Genomic DNA, 19,522 nt, shown 5'->3' on the forward strand with positions numbered 1-19,522 from the left:
GAAACAAAAGAATCACATCGACGTTAAGAACCGTCCACGTTGATGGATCTTCCTCCCTAAGATCTTCTGCAATGTTTGTCTGACTTTGGGACGTCTCAAAGTCAGATCGAAGTGAAATGTAAATGTCCTCCTCCGGGATTTGAACAGACCTCCTTCTCGCGGACCTCCCTGTCACGCTGAGCTCCACACACGTCGACGGCTCCTCACAGGATTTGAACATCCGAGGTGAAGCTTTGCTGCTTTTCAGGACAGTCGTACCGTACATACCTGTCTCATTCTCAATATCCATCACACCCCTTATATATATTTTTTTTTTATATATCCATCTCATTCAGTGCATATATACATTTTATATCATCTCATTTATATATATATACATATGCAATTCTGCATATACATGTATGTATATATACACATATCCATCCCACTTTGTATATCTATCTATCTATCTATCCATCTATCTATCTATCCATCTATCTATCTATCTATCCATCTATCTATCTATCCATCTATCTATCTATCCATCTATCTATCCATCCATCCATCTATCCATCCATCCATCCATCCATCCATCCATCTATCTCTGGCCAATAGTTGCCCCCAACCAAAGATACTGTTTATCTGCTGATGTTCTTCATATGATATCGTCCAACCCACTAGAGGAGAGTGAGATACAATGCTAATGTCTGATGCTAATGAAGATGGAGTTGTTCTTGAACCTCACCTGCCTGCCATCATTATACTGTAGAAACACCAGGAAAACACACACATACACACACACACACTCACCTTTGACTTAGCCGAGTCACTTGTGGGTGAATCTGCAGGGAAAGAGAAGAGAGGTGGCGAGTTAGACGGATGAAGCCGCGGGTGGAGGAACACGACAGATGTTGATGGAGGGGGTGGAGGGTGGAGACGCCGGGATGGACAGCGGTGAGCACAGCGACGGGCGGCGGCAGGCCATGCTGCAGGTCAGAGGTGTGCGGCGTTACACTCGGGCCACGTTCTCTCCCGGGCACAGTGACAGGGGATACACAGGAAACACATTGTGCGTGTGTGTGTGTGTGTGCGTGCACAATCCAGTGTTCTCAACGACAGCAGTGTGACGGCTGGATTCTGGGTGCCATGCAAACCGAGGAGGACGCTTGGATGGATTCGAAGTGGCCGTCAGGTGCAAAGGCATCACAATATATTTATGATAAGAAGCATAATGAGCCGATTCACCGGGGTGAGAAAAGTGGGATTGTTCGCAGTTTACGTGCGGCAGCGAACTAAAGGGTCTTATTATTCCCTTCACTTTGCTGGTTTCACCTGCAAACGTGACGGCAAGGCGCAGCAGGAATCAGCGTATCGCAGCTGAACCGTGTTTTTAATCCACATATTGTTTCCCGTGGCATTCTGGAAAAGCTGCTGCTAACACGACTAATGTACCCGGTCTGGGGGATTCAAAGTCTATTTCCGTGTCGGGAATTCGACATTCAGCCCTGGAATTTGTGTTTTTATTTGGGAAAGTCAGGGTATGATTGTAAAAAAAAAAACAAAAAAAAAACACATGCACGGATTGAAGCATCCCTCTGCGATGGTTGAGACCCTACTGCCCAGAAAGCACTGATAACAAAAGTTTTTAAGAAAAGGCCTTCACGATGCAGGCCTAAAGGCCCTACAGGCGGATCAGACACAATATCGGGCCGTTATCCGCCCGGTCACCCCTTTCGAGGAGTGTGTTTTTTCTAACCGAGTGAGCGATATTACCCCCGTCGCCTCCGGGAAACAGGGCCGTCAGCCGATGGAAGCGCCTGCGTTTCCCAAAGGCTGGAAATCCCGAGCGGACAGAAGACGTTTTTGCGGAAAAACTGCGTTTTCGAAAGCGAGCGATTCCCGCGGCGCGGTGGGGCGGAAGTGACGGAGGCGGCACGTGGCAACATGAGCGGCCGTGACAACGATGACATGGAGATGACTGAGACGGCTATGGAGGAGACCAAAAAAACAAAAAGAACCGGAGGAGGGGGGGGGGGAAGGGGAGGTGACGGGGGGGTCACAGAGGGGCTGGCTGCACCGAGAGGACGGAGGACGCCGGTTGCGGATTAGCGTGAGCGCGAGCAGAGCCCCCCTGTGCGCCTCCTGCGATGCAGATGACGGCACAGGCGCACACTCCGGAGATGGAGGAACCATACCATGCCGTCTCTCCCGTGGGCAGGCTTGCGAGACAGTGAGGAGAGACAGCTGAGAGGCTTCCGGACAGAAGCACCGGCCCCGTATGAACTGACAGAAACTCCCCTCCACCCGAAACACACACACACACACACACACACACACACACAGTACCGTGTAGCTGCTCGTCTTCCACCTCGCTTTCTGTTTTGTTTTTTGTTTTTTTTGTCGGGATTTCTCTCTGTTCTCTTTGTCTCGGGGGCTCACAACAACTGCGGGTTCCTGCAGACTAGGCAGCTACACTCAGGGCAACAATCCTCCTTCTTCCTACAGTCCCAGCTGTCCATCACGGACATTACAGAGTCCAGCAGTGACATCACGGCGTGATAGACTCCTCCCACTTCGCCTGTGTCAAGATCAGTATGTGTGAATGCTGGGAAAGCCTCTAGGACACCCGACAGAGCCTCACTAGAGACAGAGGAATCAGAGGTCGCCTTTCACTGTAAACACATCTGCTTTCCGAAGCGGGAGAGAACATGGCGTGTTAGAGGCACAGTTGACGGGAAGAGGGGGAGGGGGGGGGTTATTTTTTTCTAAAAAGGTTAGCGCAAGTAAAGCGGGGAAGGAAGAACAAATGAAAAGCATTGACAATCCGCCGCGTCCCTTTCAGGCGCAGACAAACGGCCCGCCGACGCCGGCGTCTATCTGAGGGATGAGGAGCGGCCGCTCATCCTCATCAGCGACATCTAAGCAGTGAAAGGGGAGGAGAGACGCCGGCCCGCCGCAGAGCAGGCTGTTACCTGACACTTCGCCCTGAGACGCCCCCGTGCGGCCGATGTTGGTGAGCAGGTGGTCGATGTTGGGCACCGGCTGGGACTCCACGGCACTCTCCTCCTGAGACGCCGTCTGAAGAGCACCAATGGGGAGAAGGTTACTTTGACACTTTGGTGCAGCCTGAGGAGCCGCACGCTATTCTGGATAGAGGTTGGATGGAGATAAGAGGATGCAGGACAGGATGCTCAAAGAGGAGAAGAAACAGCAGGACCTCCACCAGGACGTTTAGACACCAAGTTGTGCAATATTCAGAACTGTGCAATATTTCATTTCATAACAGCTACGCTACAATTTTTCCTTTTATCATACTATTGTGCACTCCTTACCTCACTTGTTACTAAGACACTTATAGCTTTATCACTTGTTTACTAAGACACTTTATAGTTTCACTGAGGCACTTTATAGTTTATAGTTTGTTTTTATTTCTAATTCTGCTTTTTTCTTTTTATTATTTATTACTGTTATATTTTCTGTAACTCTGGCACAACAATTTCCTTCGGGATTAATAAAGTTGTTCTTATCTTATCTTATCTTATCTTATCTTAAGGCCTCTTCTCCTTTTTTGGGCTGCTCCTTTCAGGGTCTCCACCTCCAATCACCTTCTTCCTCCTTCCTCCCTGTCTTCCCAACATCCATCCATAAACCTGCTCTCCGATCCTCCTCTGGACCTCCAACCTCGGCCTCCTTCTACCCAGATCTTCTCCATCCCTCCTCTGTCCACGTCTAAACCATCTTAGTGTGACTTTATCTCTAGAACATCGAGCCGTCCCTCTGCTGGACTCCTTCCTCCTCTCTCCTAAAGATAACCTCCACATCTTCCTCCACATCCTCTGTTCATCCAGTTGCACTGGCTACCAGTAGCTGCCAGGATCAAGCACAAGGCCCTGACCCTGGCATTCAAAACCACCTCAGGAACAGCTGAACGAAATGATAAGACCTTATGCTCCCGGCAGAGAGCTGCGTTCCTCTAATACAAACCTTCTAGCAGTACCTTTTGCTCGCTCTAAGCGATCTCAGGCAAAACTGTTCTCAGTTCTACTACCTCAGTGGTGGAACAAACTTCCAGAAGCAACAAGACTAGCATCATCTATCTCAACCTTCAAGAAACAGGTAAAAACTTTTCTCTTTCAGGACTTTTTACTGCGCTGATGCCCCAGATCAGGTTAGGCAGCAAGTTAGGCTACGCAGTGTGTTTGTGTGTACGTTTGTGTATGTCTTTGTCAAAAAAAACAAAACAAAACAAAAAAAACTCACTAACCCAAGCTTACTGTTCTGTATATTTCCTGTGCATCGTGTATTTGCAAGTGTATTTGCAGTCCCTATGTCCTCTATTGTAAGTCGCTTTGGATAAAATCGTCTGCTAAATGCAATGTAATGTAATGTAATGTAATGTAATGTAATGTAATGTAATGTAATCTCCCGCCCTGCTGCTTCCGGTTTTCTCGGCCAACGTGGCGTTGAGCGAGGCTCCGACCCCCCCGACCCGCGCCCCAGGCTGCCTTCCGCTCAGGGTTCATTCATGTGTTAAAAGCAGAGGTCAAAGGTCACCGATGGGACCAAGGAAAGGGCTTCTTCTTCTGCTCTTCTATTGTATATACAACATTTACACCAGATCAAGAGAAAAATAAAAGCATCTGAATGCGGTAGAGGTCAACCTACCACCGGTTCTCCGTTGCCGTCTTCAGTGAAGAACCAGTCGTACTGTAAGGCGACACAAGTATCTCCGTTTAAGAACGCCGTGTGAATATTTTGAAGGAAAATCTTGATGTTAAAAACGTCAACGTATTTTCTCCTCACGTTTTGAATCAAGGTCTCCACGATCCTGTACTGGTCGGGCATGTGGGTCACCATGTGGGTCATGTTGTCCTCCGTGGTGCGCACCAGAGTGGGGCCGAAGACGATGGCCAGGTTCCTCGGCTCCATCTAGAGCGGACGAAGCGGTTATTAGTTCTTCTCATCGTCGTCGTTATTCTTAGCGAAGAGCGCCGGCCGAGCCGCTTGCCTTGTTCTTCTCCGAGTTTTCAGCCACGGTTTTCAGGTGAGCCGACAGGAACTTGAGCGTTTCGTAGTGGTGCTCCGGCAACTCGTGAAGCTGCGGAACACGGAAGGGGAGGAGTGTCAGAGGAGCGGCGTGCAGACGGCGGGGGGGGGGCGGAGCTAAGGGAAAAGGAGGGGCGAAGGTCACTCACCAGCCTCCGGATGACCTTCAGCCTCTCCACGGGGTCGTCTATCCGGTTCGCCTCGATGAAGTCCGTGTACTTATCTGAGGGTAAGAAGAAATAATCAAAATTGACCAGGAGCTGGTCTCTTCTTAGGTGACGGGAATCGAAAGCGCTGACCTTCCGATTGGAGGAATGGGTACGGTGTGGAGGATCCTTGGAAAAAAAACCACCTACCGTTGGTGAACAGAGGCTCTGGAAGCTTCCGGAAGAAGGACTTGAGCAGGCTGCTGATCACGTTCAAGTCCCTCCATTTCTGGAAGACGGTGAATTATATTTCATCCAAAATCAGTTTTTATACGTCGATCATTTGAAAGCGGAGACTAACAGTAGTCTAACTACATAAACTAACTTCCAAAAATTGAGATTCATTTTGAAATCTGACTTGGACACAGAAGTGGCTCCATAAAAAACTAAAATATAAAGAACATAAAAAAACATACAGCGGTAAAGTATTAGAACATGAAAAAGTGAAAGTGATCTGTGGAGTGAACAGAAGTGGATAAGGGTGTTTGCATAATAATAATCAAGAGGATGCTAATTCTACTACTGATGATAATGATAATATCAACAATCATAAATATAATTATAATAATAACAATAATAATGATTATGCAAATACTAATATTACCATTAACAACAACAATAATAATAATAATATTATTTCTGATTGCTGTTCTAAACCAAAGGTCACCTTACATAAAATTAGAAAAGATACAAAAAGATTTCCAGCAGCTGGAATGGAGGTCACAGAGAGTAGACTGGTTTAGAATTAATACTTTACATAGTACTGCGTTTAAATATACTGCTCAAAAAAATAAAGGGAACACTTGAACAACACAATGTAACTCCAAGTCAATCACACTTCTGTGAAATCATAGTGTCCACTCAGGAAGCAACACAGATTCATTTTGACTTGTTTTAAGGACATTACATCAAAGTTGGATCAGCCCGGAGTTTGTTTTTACACTTTAATTTTGAGTGTGATTCTTATCCAGACCTCCATGGGTTGATACAATTGATTTCCATTGATCATTTTTGTGTGATTTTGTTGTCAGCACAACTGTGTAAAGAGCAAAGTATTTCATAAGACTATTTCATTCATTTAGATCTAGGATGTGTTTTTTAAGTGTTCCCTTTATTTTTTTGAGCAGTGCATATATCGTTAAATAGCATATTCACATAGATATTTCCAGAATAAATTCCCATAAATGCAGACAGCATGAACATCAGCTAAACAGGTAAATAATGCAAAGTAATACAGCCTGATGTAAGGACGGAAATAATAACAACAATTGACCCAGAGACGAGATTCCGTCGTCCGACACTTACGTCGTCCTGGATGTCGATGTCGTTCATGCCCTTGTTGTTGAGCTCCTCCTGCATGTTGGAGATGGCGGCGTTGTTGCCGGGGACCCTGTAAATGCCGGTGTACTCCAGGCCGCGCTCCTCCACCAGCTTGCAGCAGACCTCCACGATCAGCGGCACAAACTGCAGAGTATCGCAGCCACCGCGGCACAGGTGTGATGAGAAGAGTTGTACTCTGGGCGAGCGTAAAAGACGCGTCTTTATATCCCACCGGGGGACCGAAAAACCGAGCCCCACCTTGTTGGTCTGAGCCGGGGGACAGTCGTCCAACCTCACTCCAAAGGTCACCCCGGGCGCCGGCTTCTTCTCGAAGGGTTTCCTCATCAGCCCCGGGAGGCCCTTCCTCCACGTGCCCTTGTCTTTGGGAGGGCTGGTGTCGTCTGCAAGAAACATCCCCATACGATGACCACTCTCCTCTGCGGTCAGGAGATCTTGAAGGCTATCGCGGCCTCACCTTTGTGCATGTTCTTCCTCTCCTGCTCGGCTTTGGGCGAGTGCGGGCTCAGGGCTTTGGAGTCCCCTTTGCTTCCCAGCAGCGTCTGCCTGATGCTCAGTGACTGCCGCGAGGTTCTGGGCGAAGGCTCCGTCTTGCTGCCTGTGGGACTGGAGCAGACGTGGACTTCAGCGCCTCCTCCTGCACCTCCTAAGTCCGTCCACGTCCCTTCCCCTTACCTCATCAAGGTGTTGTACTCCTTGATCTTCCGGCTGATGAGGTCATGGCTGGTGAAGTCTGCATTCTAAGGCAAAAAAAAAAAAAAGAAACAAAAGTAAGAACAGGACAGACAGACACAGGAGATGTTTGGAGACCCTCCTCTCAGCCCCGGCAGCTCTTTATGGAACTCGCCGCTATTAGGTGACACATGTAAGACCATCGGAATGCTGTCTTACAGACAATACACTTAGGCAACCGCGAAGGAGGAAAGACGGGCTTGGATTTCCAACCAGGAGCCGCGTAGATACTATTTTAAGGTGCAAAGTAGAAGGACGTGTAAGTAGATACCAGCAGAAGGACGATGTGTACTAGATTACGTCTGCCACGCTGTCGGCGTCTGAGGAACGTTTGTTAAAGTCGGATGCACAAAGACAAAGAATAGCAAACAGCGGTTTCCTTCAGATTTAAGCATCATTCCATCTTCTTCTCCTTTTGGCTGCTCGCATCTCAGTGTGACTTTAACTCCAGAACATCTAACATGTGCCGCTCCTCTGATGGACTCCTTCCAGATCCTCTCCATCCTCCTCACTCCCAAAGAGGAACCCTCACATCTTCATCTCTGCTGCCTCCTGTCTTCTTCTCAATGTTTCCAAACCAGACACCCCCACCTTCTCCTTCTTCTCCCTGTGTCCTTCAGGAGGTTGTGAGGCTCACACAGAAGACACACAGCACTGGTTTGTTGAGCTACTGCTTTGGGGTATGAGGACAACGACCTTTCTAAAGAGCAAAGGTTAACTTTGTTCAATAACTCTCAAAAGAGAAGTATGTCCGATGTTTCTTTCACACATTTGGTTGCAATTCTTAGTTTTGATCTCAGAACACCTTTATAAGCTGTTTAGAATTCATACGGATGAAGGACCTTTCAGTCATATTTGGTTCTACATGCAGCAGGACATCAGCAACATTTGGCTCATGAATGAACCATGGAAAAAGGGGTTTGGTGCCTTGCTCAACAGAACTTGACAGGCTAGGAGGAGCTTGAGGACTGAAACGGGAGCGTTCGGTTCCAAGACGACCGCTGCGACCACCTGAGCCAGGCCACCCGGCTGCGGCCGGTAGGTGTTGGGACATTTTCCATAAGCTACACTTTCTGCACCCTCTGGTACACTTTGCTGGCTCAAAGTTTGATATTTTACCTTCAGATTTTTCATTCGCTTCCCGAACATCCTTCATGACAAGAGCCCCATGCAAACCAAAGCAGACCGTGACTGAAGGGAGTCCACCCAAAACACCACAGTTCAATGATAGGCGAATTGGTAGACGTTACAAAAGGACACTGCAATGTGTTGGCACCTCCATAGAAACCGTGAAGCTCAAAACAGTCACTGGACCAGAGGTCTTACCTCCTCATCCAGGTTGCTGCTCTCCTGTATGACTCTGATCCAGGCCAGCATGTCCTCCCTGTCTTCTGCCTGGAACAGGTACTCGCAGTCTGAGGTGGTCAACCGGAGTACGTTCTTGCGCTTGGTGTCACTGTAGGAGATGTCAATCAAGCAGGCCTTGATGCTGATTGGCAGGGGCTCGTCGACGGCCTGGCAATTGGCGTGAGCCTGGCCCTCCTTCTTGTCCTTGTACAGGCAGAGATAGTGGCCTCGGAGCACGGCGTACATCTGCTTCCAGGGCCGCATACCGCCTCCCACGCGCTGCAGAAGTGGGTCAGGAGGAAGAGGGGAGTCGTAAGCGAGCGAGGTTGCCGGAGTCCACTGTCAACCGCGGACCTGCTCCTGCCACCGCGGCACATATCCGCCGCCTCGGGGACAATGCGACACTCCTAGCAACAAGGTCAGCGCCGGCGATGAGTTCAACACAGTGTGACACGAGTACAAGTGTAAGAGGAGGCGCTGTAGGTTGGCGGGGGGGAGGTCAGTGGGTCGCCTGGATCTGGTCTGCACGAGAACAGAGATCAACACACCGGTGGATGTCAATGCTCACCAAACTTGAATATCTTTTTAGCACGCACAGATACTTTCCACAAGTTACCGGACTTTTAAAACGAGCTGTATTGGACATGTTGCATGATGTAAAACAGACAAACTGTGGTCGCGCTTGGTTCAGATAGTTATCACTGAAGATGTTCTGACCAACGGAAGTCACGGATTTCCGCTCAGTGTGTTTCTGGGAGCATCGAGCTCAACTACTTTTTGGAGTCACTGCTCGGAAAGGGCGAAGCTGCTGGGTGACGATTGGATTCAATGTCAGACTGGGAAAGCAGAAATGAAAATCAGCGACTTTGTGCACATTAAAATAATTACTCATTTAGTTAATTCTTGTCAAAAACTTCTTGTCGTAGCAACTGGTCTTGATGTTTCACCACTTACCTGATAGGCTGCTTCAGTTCTGATGACCTGTCTGGAGTTTCTGAATATAACTGCCAGGGTTGTGGGCGTCTCTTGGCTATGGTGGCTTGTTATGAAAATGGAAGAGTTGGTGGGCAGAAACTAGGTCTAAGGGGGTTGCTATGCTAATGGGGTGTCGTTCGTTTGGGGACAAAAGTGCAACTTTTGTGGGACTACCGGGATTAGAATGGTGAGAAGGTAAAGTTAAACCAAGGAGTGAAACCTATTGGGATCACATGAACTGAGGCTCCATAGGAAGTTACCAGGGGCTGGTTCTGGTGGTGGATTTTTTTCCTGCACAAATATCAAAACGGATCGGCACACATACACCGGGCCCATCTGCACTGTCCAAACAACCAGGCAAGATGTACCACCAGAACCAGCATCAGTTCACGTGATCCAACAGGTTGCACTCCTTTGTCCGGCTTTACCTTTTCACATTCCAATCAAGAAAATCCCACAAAAGTTGCTCTTTTGTCCCAATGTACGTAACAAGCCACCATAGCCTGGACACACCCATAACCCTGGCAGTTATATTCAGAAACTCCCCACACATAATTAGAACTGAGGAAACCGCTGGGATGAAGGGTGACATTGAGTGAAAGTGAAAGAATTCAAGTCCAGTTGCCAAGACGAGAAGATTTCAACAAGAATTCACCATGACCTGGATGACGGAAAACCTCCAGTCATTTAGTTAATGTAGTTAATGTTCATACATATGGATTTATGTGTATATATATATATATATATATATATATATATATATATATATATATATATATATATATATGTATATGTATAATCAATCAATCAACATATATATGTATAAACAGTAACTAACCGCATACAACAGCCTGCGCTTCATTTGTCCAGCTACATGTGTTCTGTGCTGATATACATTCCCAGTTTGTAAGATAATTCTGCCCTCCTCCATGTTTGTTAGTTAATTACCATCTCATTCTGTGTATATGCATTGCATCTTATGTCCATCCCATTGGGGATCTTTTTTCTATTTTTATATCCAACTCGTAAAATGAATACAAAAAAAAACCAAACAATTGAATAAAAATATACGTATTCATATATGTGTGTGTAGGTTATTACCATGTTGATACTATTCTGTTTACTTTAGGTTACGCTATCTTATTATGTACGAATGTACCTGCTACTATGACACACTCATGTTCCTCTGGGATAGATGAAATCAATCGATCAATCAACGTATCAATCATCTGTCCATCTTTCACTTGGATGTTGGGGTTTCGGCACCCCTGAACACCGGCCCTGTCATTCACAGACCTTTCCCTTCTCCGAGTTGAGCTGCTTGAAGTGCAGCAAACCCTCCTTGGTAGCATCGCAAAAGACATCCGAGGAGGAATCCCTCCTGGAGCCGGAGTCTTCGGAGGACCTGTCCACCGCCTGGGAGGGGGAAAGAAACGACAAGTACTAGAGATACAGAAGAACACCGTAGCAGGACCTCCATCATTTGGGTGTGAACCTGAGATATATTTCCCAGCAGAAAAGAAAACGTCGCCTAGGCTTACCTTCCTCAGGGTCTTCAGCCCAGGAATCAGGGACCTCCTAAATGCAATAGAGAAAAGATACGATCATTCTGAAGTTACAAATAAAGTCCGCTGACTTTCATTATGGCATTCAGGTTCCTGCTGTGGGACGGAACGTACCCTCTGCCCTCCTCGCGGTAGATATCTAGACCTTCATCGTAGGACTTTGACCGCTCACTTTTAGTGGCAGAATCTGACTCAATAATTGTGAGACGGAGAGAATCTATTAAGAGAGGTTCAGGTCATTATCTGATTATCTGACATCGCTCGGCTCTTCGGGCGGTAGATAAAACGCGCGCATGCGAGTCTGACGGGGGTACCTTGGTCATGTGACAGCTGGCGACGAATGAGAGAGGACGGAGACGTGGGGCTCGGCGGAATGGTGGTAATGACGGGCGCCACGGAAATCACAGCGGAGGCAGGGATGTGCGCGCTGTCCTGGTCGATACTGGGACTGGACGGCTCGTCTAGAGATGCAAAACAGACTTTAGTTGTCAGTGAGCCAGTCATTCGGTCTGAGTACCGTCTGTCTGTATGGACACATTTCAGCAAACTGGTGCATGTTGCTCTGCTAACAGATGGACGTGAAGCTAAGTGACGATGCCCTCGGCCCGTTCTTCTCCACGGACGAGCTTTAGCACACCTCCCTTCCCCGGAACGCCCGTCAGCTGCCGTTGCATCACCACCGGACGTGACCGCGGGACGCTTGCCGCGCCATACCGGCAGCGCCGGCCGAGCCCGAGAACAAACCTAAGGTGAGGAGCGGGGGATGCAGACACCGGGGCTTGTCAATATTTGCAAAGCAAGCTGTAAAGGGATTATCAGCAGACGCTTCAGATGATGTAACATCATCATTTTTGCAAATCAAGTGTGAGTCTCGGTCCAGAGTTCTACAAGGAGAAGATGATTAGCAGGTTTATCTGAGCACGGCTTTGACGCGGCCAAAGGAATCATCTCAGCCAGGTCTCATGGGACATTTGTAGGAGTTGAAATCACAGGAATACGTCCTCAATGGGACCCGTGGAACTCTGCTGCGACAGCGCCTTCTAATTCTGCATGTGGAAGTTACTTGAGCTGATTGACAGTTTCATGATTTTTTCGGGAAGGTATCTTTAAGCGTACTGTTTTCTCGTGTTCTTACGATGATACCGGCACAAAACCGAAAACTCAAGAGGTCATTCGGCTTTTTTCCAGTTGTTTATAACAGCAGAGAGGTGTCCATGCAAGAGATCAGCACAAATCAACCTACAGACTGATGCTGTAACTAAATACAATTACAGGTAAACAGCTTTGTTGTATGATTGCATATAGTTGTTATTCAAAATATTTCAACATTTGGATTTTTTCACGAGAAATAGTTGCGGTATCTATGGAGGTTCTCAGCCACCCTGGTCATGGCTAATTCTTGACTTGATGTCTTCAAGTCCTGTTTCCACGACAAGATTTGACAGGAATAAAACGATGGAGGTGTAAACACAGATCCTATTTATGGGTATGCTCTAATCCTGCTGTATTCCAAACCTCATGAGATTAAGCTGGATTGTATTCCTAAAAGAAAAAGGTAACATATAAAGGTCAGGTTTCTTTCCCTTCGCGGGACCAGATTGGAGGCGTATCTGCATCTCAATGCATCCGGTCACCGACTTAGCACGGGAGATTGTTTGCGCACACATTAGGAAATGGTTCTGGATGAGGACACACAAACCCCGCAGGGTCCGGGGCACGACGAAACCCGACACCGGCTCTCTTCGGTCGCCGATGAATCACCGAGGAAGATACAGCGCAGTTGCAAATATGTAATAAAAGTGGTGTATTTTGGGCATCGGACATTTCAGATTTTCATTCGGAGGGGGAAAAGACGAACACGAGAGAGGGGAAGAGCTCTCGTTATCAGAAAGATGGGACGTGCCATCCTCCGTGTACTCGGGCTGTACGGCAGTTGTTCCAGTTTGGAGCTGCGGTAATCTGATTAAATCAGACTGCTGCAGGAATGCTCTAAATTTTCTCTTGTTATGTCACTGCCCATCGGGCCGGCATTCTTAGGTTTCTCTCGCTGTTTAGCGGAGGACACAGTGGGATACGTGAGACTTAGTGCAGTGGGTGGGGCACGTGGATCGGGGCGTACCTCCTGGAGGTCACCGCGTGTTCTTGGATTACTAAGACACCAAAATCTCTCCAAAGAGCCTCCTCGTGTTACAACATGATCACATCAGCCTGATGACAAATATGTATACGCGTTCCACTTCTAGATGTCATACATCTAGACGGCCTACTACAGCTGCGGCTGATTGTTTTAGTTATCTGAGCGATGAGTCAATTTGGAATTTGAGTCAGGAATGCCGAGTCATGTTAACATTCAAATTCAACCGTCCAACAAATAAATCCCTTCCTTCAGACGGCACGCCCAAGGAAATGTCACGCATAATAGCTCCTTCTGAGCAGGAGAAGAGCATGTTGGACTTTAGAGCTACATAACATTCAGGTTTGCTTGTTTCCCCGAAAGCTGGCTGGAATGATTCAATTCTGAAAACCCTCTGTGGAGCAATGGATTCTTCTAATATATGCATTAATAATAAACGGCAACATAATTAACCTTTCCAGGCTGATCTCTATACTCGGGCAAAAGTACCAAATCTGGCGTGTGACAAAACCTTGTGCACGACCGCAAACACCCCAACTTCCAGTTTTGGTTTAAGTAGCTCAGTATGTGCAAGGAAACAGTAAAACATAATATAATCTGAGTCTAAACATAAGTCTGACATGAATATAGAGATGCGAGGCTCTTGTGTGCGATGTTGAGAGGTATGAATATGGATAGCTTAAACTTAAGATATAGATATGACTAAAGGAGGGAGTGCAAATTGTAGGGCGCTGTGGAATTGTAGCATTCGCTGATATAAAGAGCGTGTTTGTGCACGATATATCTGCATCGAGACAACAATTTGGGTTTTCAGTATTCAGATTTAATTTGTGAAACAATGGTAGAATTCCATTCTGGCTATGCGCATCGCAAATTGGAATGTAAAGTATCGATGGCAAACAGAAGAGGAAGCTTTGGCCCAAGTATTTGCTAGCTACAATGTGAGCTGTGAAATTTTGACCACCGCCATGAGGTTTGATGATTGGTTCCTGTGTTGGCACGTCACGCTCTGGGGCGACCATACGAGCGTGAAGAGATCGGAGCTTGTCAAATTGTTTCATTCAAACTTCCTCCAAATGAGTCCTTTCAACAAATTTCCCTAAGAGGTTCCGAGAAGAGATAATCCTACTATTTCTTTTGATACATTTCTCTTTTGGAAACAGTAGGTTGCCTTGTTGTGCCATAAGTAGGACAAACTTCCACAAATTCACACTTAATTACCACGCATGTATTTCCACTGCTGAGTTCTTACTGGAGTCTGAAAATGTCTTAAATCTGAGGATACTTGCAAACCTGATTGGTTGTCGGCGTCATGTGGGGCGCTGCCCCCGCCAGAGGGAGGAGGGAAGTGCTGTGTCTCAATGCCGCCCATTGAAGACAGCAGGACAACAGAAACGCGTAACTTTTAACCCACTTGCAAAATCATTTTCCAGGACAACATTAGCTTTTCCGGGACATTTAACCTTTTTTTTTTTCTCTAATTTTCCATGCTTTTCGTGGAAACATCTGTCATTTTCCGGGATTCAAGGAAACCCTGACATTGTCCCATTTACAATAGGCTGAATATTTTCTGGTCACTAACTAGGAGGTCTGAAAATACCTGGGCTCCATGCGACAAATTTAGTGAGAGTCAGCATACAAGTCATGGGCTGAAGGTGACGATCTTCTATTTTCCACAGAACTAGGTATTTGTCAGAGGATCCCAACAATATGTGAAGGGGTCCCCATGGAAAAAATACTGAATTACAGTATTTCCTTTCTCAGACAAGGAACTATCAAATGAGTCATGTCCTTTCAGTAAGTAAAGGTATTAGGCAATGTGTCTGTGAAGGTCCAGGTTAATCAGTGTCAGATCACCGGACTTAGTTTCTCTCCTTTCAGGTGTTCAGTTCTGACCCGAAGAAGCCTCTGGGATTAGAGGTGAAACATCTTCCAGGAGAAACTCCCAGGCCAGGTACCACAATAAGACTTGACAACTATTTGGCCATGCGGGTTTGACACCACGGATCATTTCAGACTCCCAAACATTGCTGTGATGCAGCACTAACAACCAGTCAGACATAATGTGCACTGAAACGATCAGTCCAGATAACGAAGGGTCGGATATAGTCCTGTGAAAAATATAAGTCCGATGACATGCTATCAAAAAAGCTACGAGAAGGAGAGTCAACAGCTTTAACTTCTACATGAAACCCTTCTGTTAATCTTTGAAAGTGCATGTACGGCTGAAGTAGGTCATTCACTTTGCTATCACTTATGTGTTTACAGAAAGGCCTCTGGAAATCAGACCTTTCCACACCTCACTGGCGACTGGCCAGTTCTCCAATCCAACCCGCCCCGCCCGATATAACTGGCCGTGATTGCCAGTTTTCATTGAACCTTTTAAAAATGAGGGGGGGGGGGGCAGGCTTGATGTACATAGAGGGAGAAATGTGAGCATGGCGAATCATCTGGCTGCTAGGCTACGGCTCAGAGATACAAAACAGAGCAAAATAAAAAGCAGACTTTGGGCATTCCAAAACAACTTATGATGCTCAAAGTCTTGTGATGCGGCAAAGGAAACTTTTATGGAAACCACGATATGCAAAGCACAATATGTAGTTTTAAAAAATCTGGCTGCTTCCAAAAGAACTGTTATTGTTGAGGCAATAAAGAACGCCTAGAACATACCGGTTCCTTCACAAAACCGCTGTCATTTTTTTGGCCACTAAATTGTGAGGGGACTGGAAGAAAAGGGGGATTAGAACTAGGGATTAGAACTCACCTATGAAGGGGATGGAATCCAAGGAGTCATCTAAGTTGTTGGAGCCAGACCTTTGCCGTGTGTCTCCAAGTCTCTGCACATACTTGTCCCTACAGCCGCTGCTCGACATCCAACAGATCACTCCATCTGCAGAGCCAGCCTTGACCAAAGGTGGAGATTTGTGGGTCTCTGCTCCCTGGTTTTCATTAACAGCCAGAACATAGGACGGTGGGCGAATGTGAGGGGGCCCTGAGTTTTTGTCTCTTCTTAGTACCACGACTGTTGCATCGGGACCTTCAACGCCCTCTGCGTGACCACCATTAGTCCGTAAAGAGGCCTTAACTGACACGGGGGCCTTTGGATTTTGGAACAGGGATCCATTGGCTGAAGAGGAAACAGAAGAGGGGAGGACAAGTCCACTCTGTGTCTGTCTCTGTGTTGGCAGTTTAGATGAGGGACCAGAGCAAGAGGAGGATCTGGCCCCCAAGCCAGCCTCTGACTTGCCCTCCACTTTCAGACTGTCAGCTCTGGCCCTGAGCTCCAAATGCAAAGAGGAATGGTAGCCCAGATGGTTGCCAGTGATGTTAACTCTTTGGTCTTTGGGTAAGTCTGCGGTTTTAGTGGAGCATAAGGCAGCTGATGGATCTAAAATGGGATTTTTGACAGGCAGACGAGATGGTCTCACAATGTGACTGTCTGTCCGTGGCGGTAAACCAGAATCAGTTAGAACTTTAGTAAACAAAGAAGGACCCGAAGTCGAGCAAGACAATTCACCTCCTCGCCCGTCTTCGTCCTTTCCAGTGAGAGTCCTGTTTAGGTGAGGTAAAGCTCTCAGGCCTGCTCCCTGCCTACTGGCTTGAGCTTCCTCCCCCCTGCAGAGCAGAAACCTGTCCTCCACTCCTGTTCCGTCTCCAAAGACAACCCCACGGGATTCTCCAGGCTGCTGGCCAAGGTAGTCACAAGATCGTGCCCGAGGTCTGGCAATCCCTGTGGGACTGGAGAACGGCAAAGCATCCTGGGAGGCACTCCGAGGCCAGTTCCTGTCAGGTACCGTCCTTTCTCCTCCTCCGGCAAGCCTCTCCTGGGAGGCACTTCGTAACGGAGAGACTACTGCAGTATCCTCGCCAGCTATATCGGACTCACGGTCATTCGATGTGCTCCTCCGTCTTACCTGAGAGCCCAGTGCTCCCCTCTGAGTGCTACTAGCAGGAGGCGGCGTACGTTGCTGGGTGTAGGCAGAGTTGGAATTTGCAGCAGCTCTCAAACTGTCCAAGCGTTCCTGAATGGTGCGGCAACCATAGGTGTGTAGCCTCTTGGCATCGATATAGTCCTTGTAGGTGGTATAGTTTCTCCAGTCAATGTTCTGGTGTGGAGAGTTGGACGTGGCTGTTGGAGAGGCTGAGTAGTGGTTGTTGTTGTTGGGTGAGACGGAAGTAGGAAATGTTTCTGGAGAGGCAACAACAATTGGGGATCGTACAGTTGGGGATGCGGTTTCGGGATAAACGGGGCTTGGTCTAGTACTCGATGACGGGCAGTACAGAGGGGTTTCTGTGCCTGGCGAAGAGGCGTACTGCAGTTGTGCCCCTCCGGGTACAGAGGGAATAAGGGGCCTTGGTCTATTTGAACCCGCGTCTTGTGGTGAACCGAACCGGTTCTCCTCCGTCCTGTGGCTCGGGCCAGCCCGAGCCAAACGAGATCCCTTATCCACCGGATCGGGGGACGGGGCCGCTGTCCTCACGGTCTCGTTGCAGACACAGACTGCTGTCTGAGGTTTCGAACTCTGCTGAGGTGGAGGAGACGGTGGAACTGGGATTTCAACCCGGTAGCCCTTTTCGGCCGGCCCCGCTCTTCTTCCCGGACCCTGGGCCGGCCCTCTGGGGAGTTCACAAACTGTGGAAGGCTCCTTTGCCGCAGCCATGCCCGTAGCTTTAATTTCTATCCGTGGATAGCAAATGGGAGGGGGCTCTGGGATGTTCTGGGCATTTCCGCTGTATGCTTCATTTCCTTTGAGGTATGCGTCCTGGGAATACGCCTGCAAGAGATTACAGGACATTATGTCACTCCAGTTGCAGGAAGGTCGGCGAGCCTCAATAGACCACGCTAAACTCCGCCGATGTGATGCTTCCGAACAGACATCCACGTAGCGTATTGCACGGCATTAAGAGCTGCCGTGCGATTCAGAATCAAACGACCGTAAATATACTTGCTGCGGGAGCAGGACGAAAATAGCAATGCCCTTCGTGTATTTATAGTAACAATGGACGCTTGTCTTTTCTCCCTTTTTTCAATCAATCCCCTACTACCTTCTTCTCCAAATAAATAACACTGATTCCGATGATTTGTAAGTCAATTCTGCATTTTTCCTTTTTTTCCCTTTTACAGAGGGGAGACAGTTAAATTCCCAACGTCCTTTATTGTCACCAGTATCTGTCGGACCTGATGAGTTTATCAGGAAGGCAAACACTGCTGTCGCAGAGCCTCTAATAAATGTACTTCTGAAGGGCTGCTGGACTCCACCGACACACCTATTTACGAAATATCAAAAAGAGCGACTAGTTTGGCATCTTGTTGGTAACCTCACGCTGGTAAAGGTTAAGGGCACTGACAGATGACACAGTGAACTTCCATGAAGAGCCACAACAATGGAAGAGTGAAAAAAAAAAAACAAAAAAAAAAAAACAGGGGAGGCAAAGCCCAAAATAAGTCGGGAGACGGTTGCGAAAAGTTCAGGATAGACTCACGGAGGCGGGAAAGACGAATAGGTTGGTGGGGTTCTACCCACCTTCAGTTCGGGAGAGCTCGCCCTGAGGCACGAGGAGGGCGTGAACAGCGGACGCCTCCGTCCGCCGTTCATAAGTAAAGCTACCTCCATCAGCATGACTCCGCGACTCCTCTACGCTCTCGTCGGATTGAAGAATATAATCCTAACTCTTGTTAGCGGTCAGGGACCGTTGATCGCCGTCACGCCTCTTGGCCCAGAGGCTACCAGGAAAATGAAAGAGGGAGAGTCCCGGCTTGCACTTTAATCAAATGGCGCTCTATTGAAGGTGTCGGGTTACGGAAGAGCAAACGGAAGCTGGCGACTCCCTTTCATTTGAATAAGTCATGCTGGTTAAATAAGGGGCTGATAACACGCGCTGGCTGCGGGACAAGAAACCTCCTCCGCTACCAGATTAAAAACGATTTCTCCATGCTGTAATAATTCAAATTAAAATAAAAAAATGGGATGGGAGAGCGGATGAACGAGGGGTAGCGGCGTCCCTCCTTACCAGAGCGGTAATATCCCTGGAAAACTGCCGTCCATGTGTTAGAGAGGGGAGAGAGGCAGGCAGAGGAGAGGGAACACAGAGAGGGGAACGGGTAAGAGCAAAGAAAGCAGAGCACAACTCCATCCATGTGGTGCGGACTAAAGATCTACATCGCTGGAGAGGCCACTTGGAGGAGACCTCTGCAGGAG

At 47.7% G+C, this 19,522-nt stretch overlaps 1 protein-coding gene across 7 annotated transcripts in view; it reads right to left on the bottom strand.

Annotated features, from left to right (window-relative positions):
- Window positions 1–19,522, bottom strand: part of arhgap21a (Rho GTPase activating protein 21a) — a 77,264-nt gene that overhangs the window by 3,532 nt on the left and 54,210 nt on the right. For 4 of the 7 annotated variants that reach the window (XM_086150828.1, XM_086150827.1, XM_086150830.1 and 1 more), the window contains 18 exons: window positions 19,335–19,358; window positions 16,087–18,097; window positions 11,503–11,649; window positions 11,303–11,405; window positions 11,165–11,201; window positions 10,920–11,039; window positions 8,628–8,927; window positions 7,245–7,309; window positions 7,027–7,175; window positions 6,810–6,952; window positions 6,537–6,695; window positions 5,382–5,460; window positions 5,175–5,248; window positions 4,988–5,077; window positions 4,783–4,908; window positions 4,645–4,686; window positions 2,952–3,057; window positions 790–821 (listed from right to left, as the gene is read on the bottom strand). In XM_086150828.1, the coding sequence (XP_086006954.1) occupies window positions 790–821; window positions 2,952–3,057; window positions 4,645–4,686; window positions 4,783–4,908; window positions 4,988–5,077; window positions 5,175–5,248; window positions 5,382–5,460; window positions 6,537–6,695; window positions 6,810–6,952; window positions 7,027–7,175; window positions 7,245–7,309; window positions 8,628–8,927; window positions 10,920–11,039; window positions 11,165–11,201; window positions 11,303–11,405; window positions 11,503–11,649; window positions 16,087–18,097; window positions 19,335–19,358 (3,807 nt within the window). The remainder of the gene's footprint in view (window positions 1–789; window positions 822–2,951; window positions 3,058–4,644; window positions 4,687–4,782; window positions 4,909–4,987; window positions 5,078–5,174; window positions 5,249–5,381; window positions 5,461–6,536; window positions 6,696–6,809; window positions 6,953–7,026; window positions 7,176–7,244; window positions 7,310–8,627; window positions 8,928–10,919; window positions 11,040–11,164; window positions 11,202–11,302; window positions 11,406–11,502; window positions 11,650–16,086; window positions 18,098–19,334; window positions 19,359–19,522) is intronic. The other 3 variants (XM_086150829.1, XM_086150825.1, XM_086150826.1) reach the window with 2 other exon arrangements.

The sequence above is a fragment of the Fistularia commersonii genome, chromosome 8, assembly GCF_037954325.1.
Source record: "Fistularia commersonii isolate RoL2024-O1a breed Wild chromosome 8, RoL_Fcom_v1.0, whole genome shotgun sequence".
In the NCBI taxonomy this organism is placed as follows: Eukaryota; Metazoa; Chordata; class Actinopteri; order Syngnathiformes; family Fistulariidae; genus Fistularia; species Fistularia commersonii.